Below are 27117 nucleotides of genomic sequence, written 5' to 3' on the forward strand. Positions count from 1 at the left end.
CCTCCAAATACGGTGGGGAAAAGAAGACAGAAAAACAGAGGGTGGGAGTGAGTGAAACATGACATAGAGGATTAGAAGAGGAAAACACTTAGTTTGGCTTCTCAGTATGAGGTGGATGAACAGCCATCGTCACTTATATCGAGCCAGATGGAATCAATCAGGGAACTTCTAGGCTCTGCGATGGCACATCAGCATGCTTCTCCCATTACAACAACAGTCAATGACATTTGCTCTCTACCAAAAAAAAAAAAAAAAAAAAAAAAGACAAATGTGTTTGGACTGGTAAAATGCTTTAAAATATGTACTGACAGAGAAAAACAAGGAAGGAAACACAAAAGACACAAGAGAAATGGAGCACTAAGAGATATGTAACACAACACACATTAATGTCTGGGGAAAAGCGTGTAAATGTGTGTTTGTCTACAATTGTGGTTATGAACCCTATACTAGATTTTATATCTGCAGTAGACCGGGTCATGAACTGAAAGAGCATGATTCATCATGTCACTTTGTACATCTGAACAACACTAATTGTGAACTAACACTCCTGATATATAGAGACTAAGTTACTTTCATAATTATACAAACAGCACATGTATAGAGTTCAAGTCAAGACAGTGGCTTGTTAAAGAGGACTGTCTTCTGCTACCCTGTTGACCCCTGTGTTGGCTCAGTCTGTGAGAAATAGTTCATAGTGTCCTTTGCCACTAATGCCTCTTCAGATGGGCAGCTTGTGTGTTATGGGGAGTCTCCGTTTCCCCTGGCCATAGCGCAACAACAGCTGCATCTAACAAGCCAAGCTGCAGGCAGATGAAGAGGTGGACCTCCGACACTAGCCAAGAGAAAGGAGGGCTTGGAGGCGAGGGACAGGGGAAGGGAGGAATAAGGGTTGGAGGGTGAGTGGGAGGAATAAAAAATGTGTTGGCCTTCAGTTTTAAACCGTTAGTCTCCTCCCTCTCTCGTTCTCTTTCATTCTCTCCTGTGTATTTCTTTTGGTTTGCCAGCACCAAGCTACTGTTGCCACACAGATTAAATCCTCAAACCTTTGCAAAGAAAACAAGGAAACTATTCTCAAACAATCCTTCCTCTGTCTTCATTTGGTAAGGTGTAGCCTTTTCTCCTCATCTTATCATACATAGATATAAATGCACACTCTACAGTATACATGTATCTTAAAGCTGTCTTTGACCAGGATATCTCCTCTACATCATACATAAAAGAAATCTCTAGAACTGCTTCTTCCACCTGAGGAATATTGCTAAAATTAGGGGCACCCTGTCTCAAAGTGATGCTGAAAACCAAGCCCATGCATTTATTACTTCCAGACTGGACTATTGTAATTCTTTAGTGGTAGGATGTCCCAATAACTCTTTAAACAGCCTCTAGTTAATCCAAAATGCTGCAGCCAGAGATCTGACTGGAATTAGCAAGAGAGATCATATTTCTCCTAAGTTAACTCATCTCCATTGGCTCCCTGTAAAATCCAGAATAGAGTTTAAAACACCTCTCCTCACATATAAAGCACTTAATAATCAGGCTCCATCTTATCTTAAAGACCTCATAGTTCCTTATCTTTCCAAGCAGAACTCTCCGTTCTCAGACTGCAGATTTACTTGTGGTTCCTAGAGTTTCCAAATGTAGAATGGGAGGCAGAGCCTTTAGCTACCAAGCCCCTCTCCTGTGGAACCAGCTCCCAGTTCAGGTTTGGGAGGCAGACACTCTCTCCACATTCAAGACTAGGCTTAAAACCATACTTTTTTATGACTCAGAGTCGTCTGAGTCATCTCTAACTGTACGTCTTAGTTATGCTGCTATAGGTTAGTCTGCTGGGGGACCTCTTCTCATATACTGAGCTCCTCTCCTCTCCACTATCCATTCAAATGCCACCATTGCATGTCATTAACCTTGTCTTTTCTCTCCACTGTAGTTGTGTTTCCTCCTCTCTGTCTCTCTCCCTCTACTTTTCTACTCTACCTTCCCAGTGATTTTGTAGCTTGTTGTTTTTTGTTGCCTGCTGTTCTTTTTACTCACCCTAACCGGTTGAGGCAGATGGCCGCCCATCCTGAGCCTGGTTTTATTGGTGGTATCTTTGTCTGAAGGAAGTTTTTTCCTCTCCACTGTTGCCTAAAGCTTCCTCAAATGGGATTGTTGGGTGTTGTTCATAATTGTGTATACAATTATACTTTGTAAGGTCTTAAACCCTGACAACAGATGACTTCTGTTGTGATTTGGTGCTATACAAATAAAATTGAATTGAATTGAATAAATGCACACAATACACACAGACATGCACAAGCATACTCACACAGTGGAGTGGTATTGTAACAACAGCTCAAAGTTCAATTAGCTTACGCAGTAAACTCAGGTCCATATACAGAATGTGTTTGTGCATGCCTGCATAGGTTTCTTGGATGAACATTGCAATGCTGTAATCCAATGAGGACTGATGCTACTGTATACTAGGGCTTAGCAAGTTATCAATATGACAAGGCAACTATTTAAGACAGAGCACAGACGTTTAGCTTTCACAGGAATACTGTATATCTAGTTTTTGTTCACAATGTTTTCTATTTCTCCGAATGAAAATCTACCCAGAATTGTACTGCAGGGTCTCACTCAATGTACAGAAAACATTCAGTCCTTCACCTTTTACATTGTGGATTCAATTATTTTGTTTTTTAGAAATATACAAATGTATCCATAATCTCTATTTAGCACTTTGTAGAAACCCTGTTGACAAGCTTCAAACAGCTGGATTTGGAGATCAGTTTATCCATTTAGTGGAAAAGTCTAATGTAACCTACTGTTGTACAGTGTAACTTAAACTACAGATAAGTTACATGTGTAAATGGAAGCCTTTGACTTTTTTATCATGGGGTTTGAAGCACCTGTGGCAATTTACGCTCCTCTGTCTCTACTGTATAATTATAAGAGTGTCAGGTGGAGGTTTGAATTTATGACACATCAAGTTAATGTGGTAAAGGTGGGTGGAGGTCAGTAACAACTCCTCTCTCTCTCATTTTCACCCTCTTCCTCTAGGCTCACAACAGTGCCTTGACCTTACAGGTCTTCTCTCTGCTAAGCAGTTGATGGGAGACGGATGCATGGGGGTTGTAAAGCACCTCACCGTGCTGGGTTTTGACAAGGCCAATGGATCTGGCCCACAGCAATGTTTCATTAAGAGACGTGACCTTTGACATATTTTTTTACAACTCACACAGGCAGACACATAAATGTAAGCATGCGCACATGTGCAAAGATTTATACTCATGTCGTAAACATTCAAACACACAGACAGCTTCCCTGAATTTGCAGAGATATGATAATGTGATCTACTAGTCACCACTCTCCACATTATGTGCTTGGTTTGGTCATTAAATCAAGACTTGCCTCAGAAACAACAGAAGCACAGTTTATCCTTCTGTTCCTATCTTTCCCTCGTGACAGTTCTTCCAAGAATCTGAATAATGACACTGCTGATTTTGTAGATCAATCCTTATTTGCTGTAAAACAAGATATTTATGTGACTGCCAATATGTCTTGCATGGGCGCCAGTTCACCGTTTTCCAAATGCAGTAAAGTCAGTGAAAATGATTTGTGCCATTAGTCTTTGTCTTTAACAGGGACAGAGCATTCTCATCTGATCCAACCTGAGTTTGAGCGATGTGTGACCTTTGCTAGATACAGTGCCCAAAAAAAGGCAAACACTCTAATGTTTTGTTGGACCGTCTTTAGCGTTGACTAGGGCATGCATTTACCATGGCATTGTTTTCGATAAGCTTTTACAATGTCACAACATTTATTATTGTACAGAGTTGCATTAAATTGGGTATTCTTTGGACACATAACCTAGACCTGACCAACTGCAGCAACCCCACATCATTGCAACTGCTTGTACAGTAAGCACCATTCATAATGTGTGCATCACTTCACCTGCCTCTCGTCTTACCCTGATGTACATGATGTACACATCACTCTGGAACAAGGTAAATCTGGACGCATCAGACCACATGACCTTCTTCCACTAGACAGTCTTTAACCCAGTTTTAGTAGTTTCATCAATCTCCTTAGATTTTTTCTTTGCTTGATTCATGCCAATAATTTGACACCTCTGAAACTGATTAATATATTTGCCACGACCACAGGATGTGTCTTCCAACATGGTTGTTTAAGAAATGAGAAGCTACTCACTGCATCAGTTAAGGTTAAATAACTTGTTGCCAGCTGAAAGGCAGTGTATTTGCTACCTTCCATCTATCCCTTTGAGGTCAAGAGGCTCTTGGAGAAAAAAGAAAAAAGGATGTTGTACAATGTTCCACTACTCCGTTTTAGTATACGCGCACAGATTTAAAGTAATATGATTGTAGATTTTGTCATGGTGATTTTGTACACTTATATCACTTTGTATAGATACGTTTTTGCCTGCCCTCATTTGGGGCTCAGCAATAAAGACATTCTACAATTACTTATAACAAAGAGTCCTTGCTATGCATATGTAATGCTTTCAAGAACAAACAATTTCACAATCAATTTTGTGGCCACTGCTACCTCTCGGTTGCAACTTCACATACACATAATTGCAATCACAGATTTTGACACTGAGACCATACACACTACATAGTGTTTGGTATGGTGATATGGAAAGACTTCTTTCTATTCATAGGTAAAGTCAGTACTACCGAGATACACCAGTAAAAGATGGATGTTGCTCTTGGTGGATATGGTTCATGGATGTCCTGTCTCTTCCTGACTCACAGTGTTTTTAAGGCCTCTCTTTCATCGCCTCACACATAGACATTTGCCTTCCCAAGAACACACAATGTCTCCTTATCTCTTTTCACACACACTTTCTTACAAAGAAGGATAAGGTTATAGGGTGTAGAAAAGGGACGGATACATTCACACAGTTCATTACTGGCCATCCATCTTTGTGCTGTTTTTGTCCACAATGCGGTGCCATGTCAGGAAGGGACTCTTCACCTCGTTAAACTAAACTCCTTATTATGTATTCTCAGTAACACACTGAATTTGTGTGCACACACACGCACAACCTTGCTTCTCTGGGAATCTAGTTCACATGCAACCTGTACAGGGGACACAAGACTGGAAAAGGGTCTCTGGCAGGGCACTTAAATGGCTAAAGGGCCAAAAATACAGGGGCACCACAGGGGTACACATCTTAGGCTACAGCTAACCTAGCAACATGCATAGAAGCATGGCAACTCCGGGGCAGGGATCAACACAGAGGAATCCGCTCAGTGCGATTCTTGGCTGTACTAGACTATTAAGCTTCTTGGCAAGATTAAGATTTACACCCCTATACACAAACACATACACGCAGAAACAAATAGGCAAAGGGGGCCTGGGAGGACATTGACCTCCACCAGTCAATGTGACAGATTCTCAAGATGAAGGGGAATCCTAAGGAGAAAGCAGCCTCTATGCAAAAGAGAGTTTAAAGGTCCAGTTCAGCTCCTCAGTCTCACACTGGCATATTAACTGCATTCCCCACCAGAGCACTCATTTGGATGAGATCAGTGTTCAGGCACACACACACACCTAACCACCACACCTATGTGCACTCAAATTCCAGATGCCTCATTGCACTGGCAGGTGTCAGGTTGTCCTTGTAGATCGACAAGCGTGAAGGATGCAGAGATAAACTTACATTTTTTTTATCTTGTTGTCTCACTCACATACACACAGCTACAGCATCTTTGTGAGGACAGTCAATCGCTTAGCCCCAACCCTTATCCTAATCAGAATCTAACCTCAATACAAACCTTAACACTTAGTCTTAAAACTCACACAGTATTTTAAGGGTGTGTGAGAAAGTGACATATAAATGGTGGTCCTCCCACTGTATAGGAAGGCAAGTACATAGACATGCACACACACTCTCACATGCCATCCATTACAGTCACGAGGAAGTGCTCATCGGGTAGCACTTGAGAGATACTGTCCATGTCTCCTGAAAGGACATTTCCCACATCCCCCATCTCCTGGAACCAAACACTCAACATCAAGTCTCAAAATGAATGCTTTACCCCTACCTACCCCTATTCTCTATATGACCATATTGTATGTAGTCTTGCCTAATGTGTCTGATGTGTCTCTTTCTCCATTCATGGCTTCAGAGCCATGAATGGAGAAAGTTATACAGTATGAAATGCTGTAAGAGTTTGTGAACTGTCATTAGGATGCTCAGTGACACAGAATAGCAGTGGCATCAATGCCCGCACAAAAGAGAGCTACCAAGAACAGAATTCAGGCATGTGTTGCTCCATGTGACCAGCCTCCTCTGAATTAACCTGATCTAAGCGGTTCTTGCCTTTTTAACTTCAAAGTGTTTTCTGAAATCCGTGTGGGTTAAAAAGAAGAAAAAGTTGTGTTATGATGTTATAAATGTTTGATTTTGAGGGGGCGAGTCAAATACTTTGATGTAAACTCTTGGTTGCATAACTGACTGCAGTTTTAGAATTAAATTAGAACTGTGCACTACATTAAGTACGCTGTCAGTGGCCCTTCCTATCTGATCTATAATCAGTTGAAGCAGAGAGAGGTCACCCCCCTCCCAGCCCTCAGGTCTGACAGACTGTTCCAGGTTCAGCTCTAATTGCCACATCAATTATGAATAAGGGAGAAAGGCTTTGTCGCTCTCACCACTGGTCAATAAGATGGACCTTTAATGAAGTGACTTGTCTTGCATGTGTGTCCCTTGGATGCATCCAGACTTTTAAACCTGCACACCAACTCCCATTGCAGGCAGTCAATACGAAAACTGCCTCATTGCTAGGAACTATTCTACGAACATACCTGCAAAAATAATGCACCTCTTCTATATAAAGAAGATACTCTGAGCAAAAACTTTGCATCTTTCAGTTTTCAGATTACCCCAAGCCCTTCAATGCTTTCTCTCCTTCTTCCTTCACCTAGTTTGTATTTCCCCCTGCACACCAGGCTGAGCTGAGACAAAGAGGATCAGACTCATCCTGGTTTATCTTCCTACTGTATTTTTCAATATCATTGGAATGTCTGCCTTTATTTGCCCAGTGCTGTGTTACAGAAACAAGACAGTTTGTGTGTGTGTATTAAGGGTGGGGCTCCAGGCGAGGAAAGAGGGTCAAGGGGGTCACTCACGCAAACTCCTCCACTCACCCTCTCATCCAGTCCTCATCTAAACCCCCAACAGAGAAGCCTGGGTTTGGGCATTAAAATAGCAACTCATGAACAATCCTAATGCTGCTTCGTTCTGTTAGTGTATGCAGTCAGCAACAAAATATTTCCATTGAGTAATGATTAAATCAGGTTCCAGTGACAATGAGAAGTTTAGATTAAACTTGACTGGTGTCCCGGGTGAAGAAATGGTGAGGAAGTGTGCTACAAACAATAAAACTTAAGTCACGTCCACTGAATTGGCAGTTTTCAATAAAGAGCTTTTTACAAGTCTGAACATCATCTTTAAAGCTCCATTTGATTCTTGGAAATGTGCTGTGGATTTTTATTATATTACTGAATAAGAGCTTCTTCTGTGTTTTTGTAGTTAAGATATTTATGTGGCTATGATATCAGAGCACTGAGTCACTAGCATTCCTTGTTTCTCTACATAGCAACCCCACAAAATACTTAATTACATGTGTAATAGCGACTATCTTTTAAGGTGGTAATTCAAAAATGGCCAATTCTTTAGTTTATAACCTGTTGCTACACCTGAGATTCTTGGTGTTTCCCAACCAGGGTCTCAAAGGTGTACTGGAGAAGCTCTATTCAAAAGGCCTCATGGATACTGCTGAACGGGAATGATGTTAGCTAATGAGAACCATTTTGCTCTGATGACCACACGCCTAGGGAGCCTTTCAAGCTAATATGCTCTAAAACTGCCATAAAACCACAGGGTAGAATATGCCAAGCTGGAAAGAAAAAGGAGACCAGTGAAAGCCAAGGTGGAAGATAATAAAATAAAATGGAATGAATGGGGCGGGGGGGTTAGCAGAAAGTGGGAGACAGCTGATCACAAATGCTGATGTGTATAATAAAAAATTCAGATAATTTAAGTGCTGACAAATAGAACAAATGAGCACTTAAGTCTAAAAGATTACACCTCTAATTGTCCTGTCTGATGAGTATCTTTTCCTGTAATCTTTTCATAGGGAGGGTTTTCTCAGAATCATTTATAGATTAAGTCAAGACTAGCCTTGAAAAAATGATGCAGTGCTATTCACAGTACCACAGAGAATAAAGGGGCGACTCTCTGTATCTGAGAAAAAAATGTGTTACCTCGCCCACGTCCACCCTCAAACTAGACCATCTTTTTGTCTCTGATCCTCTTGTTCATTCTTCTCCAACCCCACTCTGCCCTCCAGAGCACACTCTCAACCCCTGAGCTCCAGATAAAAGCCAAAGGGAAATAGCAGACCTAATGGTAATATCCGCACTGGGACACAGCCACTACATGTGCTGGCCAACTGGCCTCTATGCACGCTAGTCCCAAGAGGCCCTGGCTCAGAGCAGGGCCTAGGATGGGAAGATTGAGGAGTGGATTGGTTCTACCCAGCCTGGCAGAGCATACCAGCATTCCCCCGCCCTCCTATGACTTTTCTTTAATGGTAGACTGAATCACAGTTTTTTAGGTTGCTACTGGTCTGAACCTCAGCAATTTATTCACATTGTAGCTATACCTGTGTTGCTTTTTGCACTGTAACCATAACATACATGTCTATAGCATTACCCCTTCACCACTACTTCTGACCATTTGTCCTCTCCGAACTGAATTTCTCACCCAATCTCTAGTTTTCTAACATGAAAGGCAGATGCGTGCTGGGTCTGGGGCAACATTAGGCTGTAGTGGGCTTGACACTGATCCAGAGTAATCCTGCTAACACTGGTGTAGGTTGGCCATATCCTGACCAAGTAGTTGTTCGTGTCAGGAATGTGGTTCCACTGCCAGGGTGAACAGCTGCTGCACACCTTTATGGCCTTATAGATTTTGAAGAGTTATTTCTGTGCCTATGACGTTCAGATACAAACTCAGCTGAAACCTAGAAAAAAAAATGATTTGTATTAGTTGATATGTCAAAGCTGAATTACTTTATCAATTTTATCATTTTATACTTTGTATTATTTACGATGGCAGAAAAAGATCTGGTAACAGTGGACGCCATATGATCACAGTGAACTCATTGTTTAAGATGATTTTAGCTTTACATTATGGCTCATTATCCTGCTGGAAGTAGCCATGAGAAGATAGGTACATAGTCATAAAAGCATGACTATGATCAGCAACAACATTCAGGCAGGTTGTGGCTTTTAAACAATGAACAGTTGGTAATAAATCCAAAGTGTGCCAAGGAAATACCCCCCACCTCATTACACTACCACCACCAGCATGAAACGCTGATGCAGGGCAGGATGTGTTAATCCTGTTCCAACCAAACTCTGAACCTACCATCTGAATTACCATACCAATACCATATGCAACTGCAAGACTCACTAGGATGAGTTTTTTCAATGACCTATTTTTCAATTTTGTTTAGCCCATGTGAATTGCAGCTTCAGTTTCCAGGTCTTAGCGGAGAAAAGTCGTACAAGGTGTGGTCTTCTGCTTCTACATCCCATCTGCTTCACGATTTGATGTTGTGCATTCAGCGAAGTTCTTCTGCATACCTTAGTAATAACAGGTGGTTATTGGAGTTACTGTTGCCTTTATATCAGCCTCAACTAGTCTAGCCATTCCTCTGGAATTAACAAGGCATTTGGACGACTGCCTCTCACTTGATATTTTCGTCTTTTCAGACCTTTTCTGTAAACCCTGGAGATGGTGGTGGTGAAAATCCAAGTAGATCAGCAGTTTCTGAAATACTCCTCTGGCGTTCAAATCACCTACATTACCATTCTTGCCCATTCTGACGCACAGATTGAATTTCAGCGGATTGTCTTGACCATGTCTACATGTTCAAATGCACTGAGTTGCTGCCATGTGAATGGCTGATTAGTTATTTAAGCTATGAGCAGTTGAACAGGTGCACCTCAAAAAGTGTCAGTGAGTTTATGCACCTATGTTTTTAAATGTCGAGTAAAATGCACAACTTACACTATACTTTCTTTAATTTATAAAACTAACAGCTGGGGACTTGAAATTGTGTTCAGAGTTTACTTCCCTTGGGGTCAGTTTTACACTTTTACCACACAGACAAACACCCAGCCAGCTGTTTCCTTCTGCATAAGGGTATTCAAGGAGACACAAGAAAAGTTAATATGTTTGTCCTTCTGTTCAGGAATAACAGAAGCATATTTATCCACTCTTAATTCTTCCCATCGTGTCGTATTTAGATTATTATATTCTTTGACAGTGTGACAAAGCAAAGCCGTGATTGCCAAAGGCTTCATGCTAACAGACAGGTTCAACCACTGAACTGCACACTGAGTGTGTGAGTATTGCCAGGGGTGTCTTCACTATATTGATGAGCTGTGTTCCCATGTTCCTGACAGATGGTGTTTGTTACCAAAAGAGAATTGTACTTTCATGGCTGTACAAGTCACACTGTTTTGCTCCACATCCCTCCAGCCTCATTTACTTCTCCTACTCTGAGGTAGATAACTTGCTTTCTCTTCCTTTTAAATACATAAGAAGGTTTTGTCAAAACTAAGAACACTCTTCTACATTCTCCTGCCTGTTCAATGTAAATAAATAACATCTCTTCTCCAGTATTTTTCCCCAGATCTGAACAAAAAGCCACAAGAGAACAGGCTGCGATTACTCAGAAATTCAGACAAGACTGTCCTCACAGAAGCAGACAAACAATTATAGTATGCAGTTGAATGCTCTCTGTCTACTGGAGAGATAGTGGACTTATGCGGTACAGTGGGTATTTGAGAGATTCATACATTAATGAACTAGCTACAAATGAATTCCTCCTTTGGAAAGTGAAACCATGTGTTCCAAGTGTTCCTGGGCTGATACAGTTATTAAAACACAGTCACATCACAAAATGTACCAGCTCTTATAGCTGCAGGTGAGAGGGATAATATTGTTTATTGTAAATTCATTGTTTTTTTCTCCTGTTCATGGCTGTGGTCAAGTCAGTTCGCACATGATCAGGTCTTGTTTAACTGGCACACAGAGTACATTATCATGTCTTCAGGCAAGAATGGCAGAACCAAGATCAGACAAGCATGATCTTGCTGTGTGAGCAAAAAGAGTATGTGAAAATGAAATGTCAAATAGTAATATTGATGTGCCATTGCAAATTCATAGCTAAGTGTTGTTGTTTTAATTAGTGGTCTTTTATTATTTTATAGTGTAGAGAGACGGTCAATGTGGGATTAGAGAAGGAGGGATGTCATGTGCAACAAAGGCCCCAACACCTGGAAATCCAATGATGGATGTTGCAGTTAAGTGCTATGTACCTTGTTGATTAAGGTTTTCTATCTTTATCTCTCTATCTTTAAAACATATCCCACAGAGACTAAACAAACAATGAATTGTTTCTACTTATTATCTGAATTCATAACTTGGTTTAAGCATTTTTGTCTGGGTCACATCAGCGAGTCACACTGTTGCAATGGGTGACTTGCTTCGTCATTACAAACAAAGTGGGGACTGTAGCTCTTCGCACCACACATAGCTATGGAGGTACAGTTCTTCAATAAACTAAAAATGTTTGGGTTAGAGTCTGACAGACAGAATATACTGCCAGATGTGATGGATTCACAGAAACACACTTGCCTGAGTACAAATGGTATATCAACAGAGAGATGCTGACATTGAGGGGCTGAGAGCAACAGCTGACACTACAGTATGTAGCTATCTTATCAAAGTCTTTACTTTAAAAAGGGAGGACTCTGCATTTTTCATATTTAAAATACATGCCACACAATGAAGTGGTGTGCTTCACTGGTGTATTTTTAATACACCTTGAACAATAGTGGAGGTCTATGGCACGAATAAGCGAAATCATTTTCTGAATTCGATGACCTTACAGTGAGTAGATGCAATCCGCAAATCTCTGCACACAGGAGACAAGGCCAAAAACATTATTAAAAGACCAAAGTTCTTCTTGGCCCTCAGGTGGAACACAGACTCAGGAACACCTCCGAAAACCACGGTCAGCACTGTAACACTCTTCATAGCTGAATCCACAAAGTTGAAATGCAAAGAAAAAAACAACAGGAGAAAACAACAGTGGTCATTTTCTTAGGTACACCTGTACAATTTAATGCAATCTATCATTAACAGTTGTATTTATATTTAAACAGCATCCCAACTTCTTTAGAAGAGGACAGTACTTTCAGTATGCAGAAAGATGTATGCATGAATCATGTCTCCTTGGTGCAACTTGCAGCAGTTTCATCACATCTAAGTGATGATACAGAGACAGTGAGCGTTCTCTGCAGGTTAGTGCTGTTCATTAGCTTGGTAATGAAATCTCTCTTAGCAGAACAGTGGGCGGTCACTCCCTCTCATAACATGGAGCTTCAGAGTTGTGCCACAACCACACGAAAGCAAACAAATGCACAAATAGAAGATAAAATGTACCTGCTACACCTATATTTATTTGCAGCCCTACCAAATCTATATAATTAATTTACAGTTGCAAAAGTTGATGCTTGAATAATCAGTAACAGTTATAAGAGAAGAGAAACAACATAATTTAACCAACTAACAGAGAGAGGAAATCCTAAATTCCTAACTGGTCACAACAAACAGCTTGACAGAAACAGAATTAATGTGGAAGCTTCAAAAGTTGGAAAATGTGTAAGTGGTGTCAATGGATCATGTAGAAAAATGGACTGTCCTTGCATGACAGGACTAGTGTTGCTGTTAGTCTTCAGAGCAGCAAATGAGTCTGTGTGGTAACTGAGTTGTCTTATAATACTGTAGGACCAACGCTGTGATCTGTTTTAGATGTGGCCGTGTGGTTTTGCGACTAGAAGACAAACATTCCTGTGAAAGCTAAAGGACAAATGAACAGGCGACAGAGCTCACCAGGATATGGGTTTACACTTTGAGCATGGACAATTGGATTTTGTTCAATAAATCACAAACCGCCGTTTTGATTGATTATGCCATGCTGTCAGGATCCTGGCTCTGGTGTCAGAGCTCTAAGAGAGGCTGACATGTTTTATCCACTTCACAACATGGTGCAGAACAGAAAGAACCTATGTAAAACTGTGTGTATTTGGAACTGTGATGCCATGGATTGGTTTATTAGGGGTACTGTGATGTGGATATCCCTCTTGCTATCCTTTTCGTGTAACAAAACCGGTAGTTTTGAGATGATGATGTGCATTCTTTGGCCAAATTCAGAGACAGTTTGACTACCATCTCATTAAGCCTGCCTGTTTGATACATTAAAAACACCTAACCTTGCACCTGCTGCTATTAAGTGCATGAGTGAGTGCACTATCTACGCCCTCTATATGAGTAAGACAATGCTTAACACCAGATTCCTTTGTTCAACTGTGTAGGTGGAAAATACGAACATGATAATTAGGGATGATTAACCTGGAGCTTCTGCAGGAGGTCACATGATTCTCATCAAAGCCAACACAAGCCCCAACACCTCCTCACTGCCTGTGTGTGCCCACTGTAAACTGACTTGTAACCTCAGGATCTGAAAAACCTGACGTGAGTGAATGGGTATTTGTGTGTGGTGTGTGTATGTGTTTGAGTGGGCATGTGTCACTTACAGGTCATCTCTTGACCGTCTCCCGAGGCTTGACATCCATCTTCATCGTCGCAGTCTGTGGTGCTGCCCTCTTCTGTCTCGCCACTGCTCAGCTCATCCCATGCCTCGATTTGTCCTAGATTTGGAAACTTCTCCTGAGTCTCCTGAGCCACAAACAAAAGAATACGAGGTTTATTACACACTAGTTTATGTAGAATATTAATATGACTGTATCGTGTTTACCTACTTCTACCCTAGTAGTCCTATTGGTTATGTTGATTTGAAAATGTCCCATGCAGACAAAATAGTCATCATGACGTTTTGAGTCATGTTGGTATAATGTGTGTAGTTGTAGTTGAATGTGTGTGTGCTACCGTTCTTGGGTTGGCTTCCACTTCCTTTGTCCTGACATATCAAGCCCTTTAAACATCAGCTAAGACCCAACACATGACACATACAAGTCTGCAGAAATAGAAGAGCAATGTGGGTGGTACACGACACTGAGGGCCGTGGGTGGTGGGATGACGTGTTTTATTTCATTACTAACACGTTTTAAGAGTAGCATTGATTACACGTTTGAGAAAAGATGCTTTGTGACTATATGCTATTACTTTACAAGTTCAAAGTTTGCAAGAAACCATTTCAATTATGCAATATCGTTAGGTGCATGGTTAATTTGTATGGCAAGAATAATGTCAAACATATGCAATTATCTCAAATGTTTTCCCCTTATCTCGAGTTAGTTCACTGATCATAACTCCAAATCGTGATCTGTAAGACTTGTCTCACGGTGAATCAAAACACTGATGAATTTCACCATGTGAATACGTCTTTTTATGCCACATGTTTATAATTTATCACGAATCTCACACGGTCACAGATTTCACTAACAGAAACCAAAGATCTACACTTATACATGACTGCATCTACTGTAATCAACACCTTGACTTGTAGATAACGTATCACGTCCCACTGTGACTGGCGTTCTGCATGAAGACTTTCTAAGCCTGGAGCATAAAACACTCTTTATGATGTTCCTCCTTCTCAGCATGGGACCAACTAATTGGACCACCTGCTGGCCCTTCCTGCTGTCCATCCTCATCAAGGTGGCTGTTGTTCCATCACATCATGACAGAAAAAGGAGCAACAACAAATGGTGCTTTAAGGTAAGCAGGGAAAAGACTGACATGAACATCCGATTTGTAGAAGATGTGGAACAATAGAGACCCACAGTTTACTCATTCTTTAGCTTCAGGTGCACATGCACACTATTAAACATTCATAAGAAAGGCTGAGAAAGATCAATCCTAGGGAACAACCACTAAAAACATGTTGAGAGGTGGATGAAAGGAATGAGGGTGTTGCAGGATGACAAACATCCTTGCCACCAGACCCCTGACAGAAGTGTTTTTTAACCATTTGTCTCCTCATGCTTGAATATTGTAAAAATAAATAAAAAAGATTACACAAAATGAAAAACAACAAATGTAAGGTACAGTCCTGAAACAAGACTAACAGCCTTCAACTGTGTTAGCAGCTCTGTGAGGCTGGAATTAGATGCAGCTGTGCTGAGATTAAAAGCTAACATCAGCGTGCTAACACTTGCCAATTAAAATGATAACTCATCATAAATGAAAGCAAATTAAAGTACTGAGGTTAGCCAAACAGACGTAAGACAAATGTTATTTGACCTGATGATAAAACAAGATGAAAAGTAAGGGGACCAACAATATAACAATGCACTTTGTGAGAAACAATAAATTAACAGAATTTCCTGGCAATCCCATAGCTGACGAGTCGTTAAATGAAAAATGTCAACCTGTTGATACCAATATATGAAAAGCCAGAGGATGACATCATCTGGAGGCAGTGGAAAGATGAACCACATGCCATGGTAATCCATTCAGTAGTTGATGAGATTAGTTCAGTCTAGACCTTGAAAGCAAATTATGGGAAACCAACACAAAACTTTAAATTTGACAACTGACGTTGACATATAAAGGTTTGATTAGCATAAGTAATGCAGCAACTTAAAAAAATATCTACTGTAGGTCATCAGGAGGACATTTATGAGCACATACTGTAAATGTCTGTGTCTAATACCAGATAGGTGATTAGCACATTCTGCAAGACAGAGCAGAAGAGGAAACTAAGAATGGTTCTGACACTAGCGTCTACTTTTGATAATGTCTCTCATTACGTCTGTCATGTATTTTCAGTGTGTGAATGCCCCTTTTGCCCTCACATCTTCCTAATTCGGGGCTGAGTGGGTGAAATGAGTGCTACAGTGAAATGACTCATGTACAACTATAACACAAAGCCGGGCTTCATGAAACTTGAGTGAGCACTTAAGTAGAAGCAGGTAAAACATATCACTTACAATCACTGCAATAGTGAAAACCACTGATTACTAGTAACTAGATTGCTTGGTTTTCACAGACAGTTACTACAGGTACTAGAGGATTACTTCACAATATTTCATACTGGTTATACTGTGTATTTTATTTATAATGACTGATTCACATTGCAACCTAGTGACAGGCTCCTCGTGTGTCCTACACTGGTTCTGTTTATATCGATGCATCAATGCAATGTGATGTGATAAACAAACGGAAATGTTTTGGAAAATGGACTCATGGTTCATAAAGGACATATTTAAAAACCTCTCTCCTACTATAATTGCTAACTATATCAAGTAATGAGAGGTACTGGTATTTCTCCGTACACTAGTGAACTAGTCTATTACTGTGAATTGAATCTGGACAGCACCCATGTTAAATCCATTATTGTCTGTTATTATGGTAACTAAATACATTCAATGCACATTCCACAAGTTCATGAACAAATGTGAATGTGTACCAACACCATCCAGATAACCAGTTGGGGTATGAGCTAATAACTGTGCCGTTAAGGGGACGTTTAACACAATGCCGCTTGGCCCAGCTGTCCTTAAAGCATGTTAATTAGAGAAGGAATCAATTAAGGCGCCGTCGCTGTGGAAACCACAGTTGGGCCATTGTAGAATTGTTTTTGGCCGCTGTCCAATGCAGTTTGTTGGTTTGTTTTGACTGTGTAAGCAGTGCAAAACTGCCAGTTTTCATGTTACGTCTTCCTGCTGAAATTTCAACTCCACTGTGGCGTGGAAACGTCACTGCGCTATTCTAACAACATAGGGAAGAAGCTAATTTCAAATTTGAATGAAGGAAAGAGATATATACAATATGACTTCTCAAAGGCTGATGAATGCACACTATGCAGTGAATAGTCTCTCTCTCCCTATCTGCTTTCTTATTTAAAAAGACTTGCTGCACTGAGGACTGGCGCTGGGTTTCAATGAGTTTTAAGCAGTTTCTCAAAATGCATTTTTTTTTTCTCACTTTTTTAACTTTAGCATAAAAACAGTAATAAGAGAAACATTTGTACAGGTTTTTTTTTTTAAGCCCTGCAAAATACTGTCTACTAAGACAGCACTTTTTGAATTAAACAACACCCACAGATGAAAAATATCTTTACCAAAACTAATTGATCTGTTTATGTCATCAAAAAATAACTGATGTTTCAAAGGCTCGTCCACCCGATTTGTCGCTTTGTAACATATAAATGTGAAAAGCGGGCCGAACATTTCAATAGCAACACCAGCTTATAGTGTGTGATGTACAAAGAAGAAACCTACTGTGCTTTAATCCTACATGAGCAAAGATCTTCTGACATGGCTCTGGCTTCTCTGGGAGATGTAAACCAATGCTGAAAAACCCTATGCTGTTTATTTGGATAGAGCTTTGCTGACAAATTGCTGAATAAAACTAAATATTTAAGTAATTTAATGGTAGTTAAAATGCACGTGTATATAGCCATTTACCTGCTTTTAGCCAAAGGCAAAATATTTCCAAAAGGGTTTGAATAAAAACCTAAATCATGAAATATTTTCTGGTTATCCTGCAACCCTGCCAGCTCATTCCTCTCTTTCTTTTCAACAGCATACTTCAGCCAGAGCTGGTTTGAGTGCATTTGGGGCTGAATTCCTGCATGTATTTGACTACACCCTAGCCACACTGAAATCTGTACTGCCAGGAGGAACCGGTCACCTTCTAAAAGAGGGTGGGTGAAAGAGTTTGTGTGTAGACATTTACATGTATGTGAGTGCAGCTTAACCTGGGAACTGTAACTGAAATAGGTAATGTGTTTAAGAAATGTAAAAATGTAAAATTCAGTCATTAAAAATGAGCTATGACTATGCTACTGTATGTATAAAGGCTGTATAAGTGTGTGCGTGTGTAATATGTGCTATATTGTCAAACAAGTGAACTGAGATCATAAGTTGCAACTTGTGAACACCCACTCTGAGAAATGTGCTCTTTTTCTTCCCCGGCAATATGAAACACTATCGTCTCGTTGAGTTAGTGGTGGTAAAACTGCATATGTGGACAGACTAAAAGAGAAGGGAATGAAAATCTAAAGGAAAAAGTGACAGTGGTAATTTCTAAAAAGTCTGCATAAGTTTGCTCACCTTTTACATTTAAAAAGCTCCTGTTTCTTATTTACTTACATATTGAATGTGTGTGTGTGTGTGTGTGTGTGTGTGTGTGTGTGTGTGTGTGTGTGTGTGTGTGTGTGTGTGTGTGTGTGTGTGTATGTTTGTGTGTGTGTGGTATCCTGGCTTCAGAGGAAATAGCTGCAATCCTCTCCACATTTCAAACTGCCTGACCAAGAGAAGGCAGCCAAAGCAGAGAAAAAGAAATATATTTTCCAAGTATGAGTGTGACAGGAAGAGAGAGTGAAATAAAGTAACCTAGAGACAGAAAACATTCTAGGAAGAGTGATGGGCTGCAAACAATAGTAACTGTAGATATCTGCACTGCTCAGCCATCCGCAGCTGCTGATTCTGGAACAGATATGTTGTTTTGTTTGTGCAGATTAATTACATCTGTTATGGCTAATCAGTGTTCCTAATTAACAGAGATAAGCGTGTTTCGACTGGGCAGCAATAGTACTATTAGCTGTCATACTCAGGAGAGTGAAAGCTTGCATTGTCTTCACAAGACTTGAAACTAATACAGTATGTATGTGATGTAAAATGCAAAGGTGGCGGTTGAGGATAAAACCAATAAACGCCCTTTACCATCAAAGCTGACAGCCACTCATTTTGTCCTGATGTATATGTGGATATGCGACTCCTCCTTTTTAAAATGCCGGACCATTTTTGCTTGGGCAGAACTGTTCATGGAAAAACACTAAAAGATTTGTCTCGAAGTAAAAATTAAAACCATATCATTCAAGTTTTCAAAAACTCAGTTCTTCCTGGAACACCACTTAACTTCATAACAAATTTCAAGAAATCACGATGTAAAACAGAAACAACTTGTGCTTTTATAAATTGCTAAGTCCTTTTCCCATCATGTCTGAGTCATACATCCATACACCCCTGCACTGCAAGTTAGTACAAGTTGACTCTGCTGCTAATCATTACACTGTGACACTTTGTTGGTCATGACCTCATGTAACCCTCATGAGTCAAGCTCAGAAACACACCGTGTTGCTGAGCTGTCACACCCTGCTCCTGTCAGGCACCCACTGAGGCAGAATACGTGTATAATGTATGTGCATGTGAATTTACCTTGTGGTTTCTGCCAAATGATCATATGTTAGTGTGACAGGTTTCAGGGGGGCATGCTCCAACAGCTACCTTGTTGATGAAAAGTCTTTTGTCAGAAAAAGTGAGGGTCATCAGACAGTGGAGAACGCTGCTGTGTTGCTGGGTAGCAGAAACATTTGACAATCCAAGCTGAGCTTCAGAGAAAGACAGCAGCAACACAGTCATCCAAACTTTGTACCACTTTCCACATTAACTAATAGAATTCGAAGAGTGCATTGAACTTACTTTGCATGCTTGAATAAAACTAGAGTTCTTTTTTCACTACCAGTTGTGTCTATCTATTTTAGTTGACTGATGCAGCATCTGTTCTAAATTCCCAAGATCGGACTTTGCATGTTACATGTTTTAGCGAATGTCTGTTTATGTCAGTACCAAATGTTATATGTAAACTGTGTTGTGTTATGTGTCATATATGGCACTGTTACTGTAGCTATTATACATTGTATAAAATGTCTATACTATGCAAAATACTATGCAAAAAAGTCAACTTACAGTATGTACTGTGTACAATAGCAATATAGGTATTGCTCAGTGTCTGAAATGAATGAATCAAACTTGAACTTACAGAATCAAAATGAGATTGAAAAGGGGAATTTTCCTAACTATGTCCCAGTCACATAAAGTATTCTCAGTCCACTTGACACAACTCACGGTCTTCACTCAAAATGCATGAGGGGAGTAAATGACCCTATGTGGAAAAACAGTCACAGTTCACTGGTTTTCATGAGCTTCGCATTAAATTATGATGGTAAAATAATCTCATGCTTAAATTAGAGTCTGAGTTCATCAAGTTTGGTTGCCAAGCTAACAGAAACCACTGAGCAGTGAAGCTTGTTGCCACAGCAGCAGCAGCAAAGAGCAGCAGAGCTCCTGTGAAGGCCAGCTCCATCATCTTCTTCAAGTGGAAAGAATCTGTCCCCTCCCTGTGACGGGCTGCCAGCTCAGCCCAAGCTCTTTCTTCATCCCTGGACTCCACTAACCCTTTCAAGCTCAAACTCTGTCTGACTGCTGAAACATAAAAGAGCTGTAGACTGTGAAAGCGTACTGCTTTCGCAGTAAAGTCACCAAACCAACTGTTATGACAAAACCATATGTTCCTTAGGAGTTAACATAAAAAAAACCTCATCTAAATAACATGTATAAATTTTTCTTACAAACAGGAGTTCACAGAAACTATGAGTCCCTGCAGTAACTAAGAAATTGAAGGATCGACAGGATCCACAGAGGGGATGTGTCGAGTGTGTGTTAAACATAAGTAAGGTCTCTGATGTGGAACCTGGCTGGGCCACCGGCCAAACCAGACAGCAAAGCAGTAGTCAAAGCTGGCCTCTGTACTCGGTTTTTATGCTGAAGTCTTTCCAACTCTCCATCCACTGCAGCTTTCACCATTTCTAATGATGCTGTCTGCGTTTGTCTCTGCATATATGTGTGTGTGTGTGTGAGTCTGAGAGCAAATTAAAGACGGAAATAGAGCGTGAGAATGAGCGTCTGGGTGTTTTTCCCCCACACTGCTCATTGCCACTGACTTTGCATTTACAAAAGTGCTAATTGACAAACTGACAAATGATCAGGCCTTTATACTCATATGGAAACAGATAGGCCATTGTAAAAGGATCTCCACCCAAAAACAGCTGGACCGATGGCCGGGAATCAAAATTCCACTGAAACATTTATTGTCCACATTAGCAATATTTACAGACAGGGAGAAAGAGAGCGGGAAAGAGGAGAGTCAGAGCATTTACATAGACAAGGAGCAGAACTTGGCATACTTGCTTAATATGCTAGGTGTTTTATAGGAGGTGAAGGGAAGGAGAGAGGTGAGGCTCGTCCTTTTTCTGTGTTTGTATATTATTACCATCTTTTACAAGCGTGATTCAACCTGGAGCTTGTGCTACAAATGTCTGTATGATTCTTCATCCCATGTTCACCATTCAAACCTGTCTCTTACAGGTGTATGAATCAGACATATTTTGTGTAAATGTGCAAACTTGTGTGTATACAAATACCCACGCTTACTTATTTTATATGCTGCTCTGAGTGCTTTAAGAGGAAAATGCCATGGATAATGAGGGGTCAAAGTCTGCAATACATCAGCAGCAGTTACCCAATCCGCTTATTGCCGCAGTGCTCTGGGTCTAACTACACTCCACTAGGTAGAAATATACACACCTCAACCTCACTAATCCAGGAAATGGAGATTATTCAAATTCAGCAAAGCTCAGATTAGAGATTCAATGAAATACCTGCAATACCTTTTAAGTCAAAAAGGGAATATTTATACATTTTAAACTCAGTCTCCTGTGTGTACTTTTAATTTATTCTCATTTCCCTGAAAATAATAACCCAAACTAGCTCCAAAGATCAAAGAAGACAAATACACATGGAGCCCTAACACTGATGCAAAATTCAAATCTTAAATCGTATAAATGAATACTGATGGAAATGATTTGACTTCTTGTGTCTGAACAAGGTTGTTAAAGAAAAGTTAAAAGATAGGAACGCATAACAAGAACACATGCATGTAAAAAAAACTAAATTAACAATTCATTCAGGCATTACTTTGATAATACTGAATCCAGTCTTAAGAATAATTTTAGCAGATACATTATTTAACAACGGTGCTTTTTTATAATGCTTCCTGTTACTGTCAAGGTCAGGTTTTTCTAATCAGTGTGGGCGGCCAGACTTTGAACATTTCCTGATGTTCAATAGCAACGGGAAACTAAGAGTAACATATTTATCTACAGATGTAATCAGTAAGACTTTATAGCAGCAGGGGCATCCAGGTGTTGCTCATCACTGCCAAAGACCTTTGGTCTTACCTCTATGGCTGCCGAGATTTGCAGTGGTCTAAATAAACAGAGCCAGACAGGTTTGACGGCAATATCTGATATTTTAAATATCAATATTTTGGCTCACACCTATCTACATAGAATACATATAATAGTTACTGTTCACTATGACTATATTGCTCATTCAGTTAGCTGGACATCAGCATCAAAACTGCAAAATCAGAAGATTGTTAAATGTTATATTGCTCAGGTTCAAAATCACTGAGCTTTGTCAATACTTAAGTATGCAGCTGGCACAAACAAATCTAAATTGTCTGTAGCTAAAAATGTTTTATATTTGTCAACTACTCCCTCCTGATTCAACTGCAATTAACTTAACAGCCTAAGAATCAACAAGAGAGTCTAGTAAAGTTTGTTGTTTGGAAGGGGATCCAGCTCGGTTTGCCAAGATTAATCTGCAAATAAATGTATTTTGTGACCCGACTCGCCCACCTGGAAGATTCTTATATAATTGCCCTGTCTTCAAACATCTGTTAAGAGCTCTGCAGCAAGAATGAAGAGAACCAGGGACAAGTAACGACGTTGTTTTTTTAAAAAAGAAGGCAGGTAACATCACTGTGCTGATATTTGGCTTGTGGCTTTATCAAAGTATTTTAACAAGCATGTGATTTTGTTTCATTCTAAAAATGTTTAAAGATAATTTATCTTACTGAATATCGAACTACAGACAAGGACAAAGAGAGACAGAAGTATTTTAATAGTCAATTAAATAAGGTGTCAAGCAGCACCTTGAAATTACCTTTCAGTTTTTTTACTGTTCAAAGTTGAAGTATCAGGATTTTAATAGTGAGGTTGGTGCTCGGAGCTAGTCTATTATGGTTATTGGCAAAAGATTTTATTGTGAACAATACTACTTTGATCTGTATGAATCAGGTTCAGTAGTATCCAGGGTAGGCAGCGTTCACAGGTGGGTGTCAACAGTTAAAATGTATTAAATATAATTAAGCTAGATTATGAGCACACATTTAGCCATTCAGGATGTCTCACAGTCAGGTGTGCACCCAAAGGTGTGAGTACGCATGATATCTTTCTGCACTTGGGCCCGCCACATGGTGCAGTTTAACACTGTGATCCTATGCTCTTATCTGGTACGCACACAAAGCTCACCCAAGCTCTGCCACCTGTTCTAGATTCAAGGTAGGGCTTTTCAACCCTGTAAATGTCAACAGGACACCCGCTCAACACCACGTAGTTACCATGACTACAGTCACCATGCACAATGGGATGCTGTGGACTGGCAGAAATGATCATGATGTCAGTGACAGGCAGGCGAACAGGCTAACTGGGGAAGATATATAAGATATAAATCAGCAGCAGCAGCGAAAAAGAGTGGATCAGAGAGAGAAGGATGAAGAAAATGAAACTAAGAATACGGAGGAACAACAGCAAGAACAATAACAAAAAGAAAAGAAAATAGGTGTGGGAGAAACCTTCAGCAATAAAATAAGTACAGAGAGGGTCAAAATCAGAGAGAGGAAAAAGAAGAAAGAGGGATTTGGAGGTAAAATGTAAGGGATGGCTGATGTACTATCTGTGGGCATAATTTTCAGGGCAACAAAAGGGCAGGCAGGCAGAGGGGAACCAAATCCTACTCCGTTTGTCTCCTCAAATGGCCTCTAGGGACTGTGTGAAATGGCCCTTTTCTTCTTGGTCCTTTTCAGCCCTAAGCCCCATCTACATGACAAACAGTGTCACTTTGAAGCTGCTTGTGTCATCTTGGCCTATCTGTCACTCATTCCTGACCTTTTGCTCCCGCCTCTCAGCTTTCTTTCTTCTTTCCACAGTAATTCACTTTTTTGTCACTGTCTCTCTTTCACCCTCTATCCTTTTCATTTATCTTTGATATCTGCCTCTGCACTCAAATCGACTCTTTGGATCTGTAAAGAAGGAAGGACATTTCAGCACTTCTTCGGACTGGGTGGTATATTCGTCAACGAGTACTGATTAGACAAAACCATATGAATTAAGTGTTGTTGTTAGATAATACTTGAGCTGACTAGAATATCTGACCTGTTTCAGTGCGGAGACATTTTAATACTGGAAACAACTGTTCTTATACAACTATGGAAAGAACACATTTTAAACTGTTTAACCTCAAAATCTGGATTCACTTTTGAGGTTTTAATAGCTTAACTGACTCATATTTTCTGTTTTAAACAATCACTCAGCAAAAACAATAAGGCCAATCATTAACAGCATAATTTCTTCTTGTTTTGACATGTAGAGTAACTGTTGTCAACCATTTGGCATCCCTTGGTGTCTCAGATATTCTGTGTGATAGATGGATGAACAAACACATTATTCAGTGGCAATCTTAATTCAATCACTGTATTTTTTAAACACTAACACAGACAGATATTTCAGGTATGTGTAAACGTGTGTCAGTCTGTGCAGAACTGTGTGTATGCATATCCAACTTTATTAATGATGTGAGACGTCTTTGTAACGCAGTAGAAACGACTACTTTCATCAAATTCAATCAGCGTTCTGCAGTACCCATATTTCCTGATGCATAAAAACAAAGTGAATAGGTTGAAATGTCTGACATGATTATTTTTTACTGAATTGGTTAGATTGGGCCATACTGAACTCGCACTGGAGGGTTGATGTAAGTCCCACCATTCTCCAGGTAGTGAGTGAGACATATGGAGAAGATAGATACAAAATGTAGTAGAAGAAGTGTGAACTAAAGAGAAGTTTGCTCAACTAACAAGTACAAAGCTAGAACTTCTTCTGCCAGCTTTTTAGAGACGAGAGAAGTGACGCACGCAAGATTTACAAAGGAGATGGAGCCGTCATAAGACCTGAATAGTTCTCTATAAAGCAGAGGAAACCAACCGTTCCTATAGTCTATACTACTGTGATAACACACCAGTTTGTTAGGACTGTTCAAGCCTCACATCTTATCGCTGACTTCTCAAGAAAGGGTGGACCCAGAGTAAAACCAAACCGATGACCAAGAGCCCTCCAACAGTGCTAAATAACTAAAGCAGAACTGAAGAAATCTAAAGTCTGAAAGAGTTAAAACTCAAGGAAAAGGGAACCGGGGAAGATTTAAACTTTGTTCCTATTTAAAGAAACATCATTCCCTGGAATTAAGGATGCTTAAATTTACTCTATAAGAGTTCAATTTACTCTATAAATTTACTCTATATACAATGAGCTGGGTTATTTGGGAATCTCTTCACAAATAGACTAACGTGCTCTGAGGCCATTGGGTAATAAATGTTACATCGTCATAGTGAAAAACAGTGACCTTACCTGAGTGAAGCGCTCTAATCTCTCCTTGACCTCAGCTAGTGTTGGGTCTGGGCTGCGGACTTTGACCTCTGGGTTTTGCCTTTGGGCGTGTAGACCATTTCCTACAACTCTACCAGAATAACTGTAAGAAAAAGAAAAGATGAGAGTCAGTAATTTATTAAAAAAATAAATTAACAAAGGGGTATAACCACTGTATATACTTGTTATTGCTTAAGTGCTTATTATTGTATCATCTAACCATGTGTAATTGTGCATTACTTTTCAAGGATCTAAATGAAAATAAGTGTTGGATTTCACTGTTATGCTTAATAAATAAACTAAGATGTACCGATGAGATGTAACAGAAAAATGCATCACGCGGTCCGTCTTCTGCCAATTCTACCACAGCACTTCTTCGACATACTGTAAACTAAAAACCACCTAGGCGTCATTTCTTAAAGACAAAACATGTTACATGGAAACCTTAAAAGCTCCATTATTCTGTATGTTTTGAATCAACATTAGAGAGATTTATTCCAAGTTTTTTAAATGACAATGTGACTGAGCAAAGCCTTGCAAAAATGAAAGCGAGATAAGCTTTGTGAGCTAGACGCTTTAATCCCTGACATGCTCCATAGGCCTGGAGTTTGGCAGGGATTATAGCTGTTGATTTTGCAGCGGAGAGGCTAACATATCTAGCAACATTGTTGATTTAGAAGATACATTGACCATATAAGATGTGATGCTGTGCGAGTTGTTCTTCTACCACGTACAGGATTAATTATAGTCAACATTAAAGTTAAACCACAAGATCAAACCACCTCTTTGTGTTGCTGTTTTGGCTGATTGGCGTAATCACCCACTTTAAAACTCACCCAGGCTGTAGGCTGTTTATACTGCAAGTAAGACTCTGCAGAATTACTTGTCTGAAGATACTGTCCCAGTAAGATGTGCACAACACACGTAATGCAAAGTGACACAGACATAACCAGCCTCCTTAATAGCATTATAAAATATAACATATGATAAAAAACTAACTGACTAAAACAAGGCTATACATAAAACAGAGTCTCATTAATCAAATCTTGACTAAAACTAAGATAAAATGCTATAAATGATGGAAATAAACTCTAGTTTTCGGGAAATGTCTAAACTAGACTGAAAGTTCCTGTCAACATAAACGCTGCCACAAGGCTGAAAAAGTGATTATGGATGTGTTAAGTGAGTGTGTTTATATGGGTGTGTTTATGGAGCGACTATGTGTGTGTGTGTGTGGATTCGTGTGCAGCTGTGCATGCACACACTTGTATGTATTCATGTGAATATGAGTGGAGGCAATCATAAAAGTGCTGAACCTGAGAATCTCTGGCCTGTGATCTAAGCAAAGTGTTGATAGGGCCCGTGCTCCTTCATCCTGCTGACACAGTGCTTTACACATCGAGCCTATGAAAATGCAAAAATTTCTCACTTAACCCTCTGCTGCTACACGTTACTTTACAACCCCTTCTTGTTTATGCCCTCTTCTCCCTTCATATGCTTGTTTCATGCGAGAGTGTTTGCAAAGTGGACCCCCTCATCAGCTGCCCCAGGGAACTCGCACACACAAGCCATTGTCTGCTTTGACAACAATTGAAGCTCTTAATTTCCAGTGGCTTTGAATCTTCTCTTGTTAAGATGGAAACAATCAATAGCGTTTGGACTTTCA

At 40.0% G+C, this 27117-nt stretch overlaps 1 protein-coding gene across 2 annotated transcripts in view; it reads right to left on the minus strand.

Moving 5' to 3' along the window:
- LOC113172443 (glypican-5-like) overlaps positions 1-27117 on the minus strand; it is an 84814-nt gene that overhangs the window by 5028 nt on the left and 52669 nt on the right. For both annotated transcript variants that reach the window (XM_026375411.1, XM_026375410.1), the window contains 2 exons: positions 25434-25554; positions 13690-13831 (listed from right to left, as the gene is read on the minus strand). In XM_026375411.1, the coding sequence (XP_026231196.1) occupies positions 13690-13831; positions 25434-25554 (263 nt within the window). The remainder of the gene's footprint in view (positions 1-13689; positions 13832-25433; positions 25555-27117) is intronic.

Source organism: Anabas testudineus, chromosome 17 (assembly GCF_900324465.2).
Source record: "Anabas testudineus chromosome 17, fAnaTes1.2, whole genome shotgun sequence".
NCBI classification, from domain to species: Eukaryota; Metazoa; Chordata; class Actinopteri; order Anabantiformes; family Anabantidae; genus Anabas; species Anabas testudineus.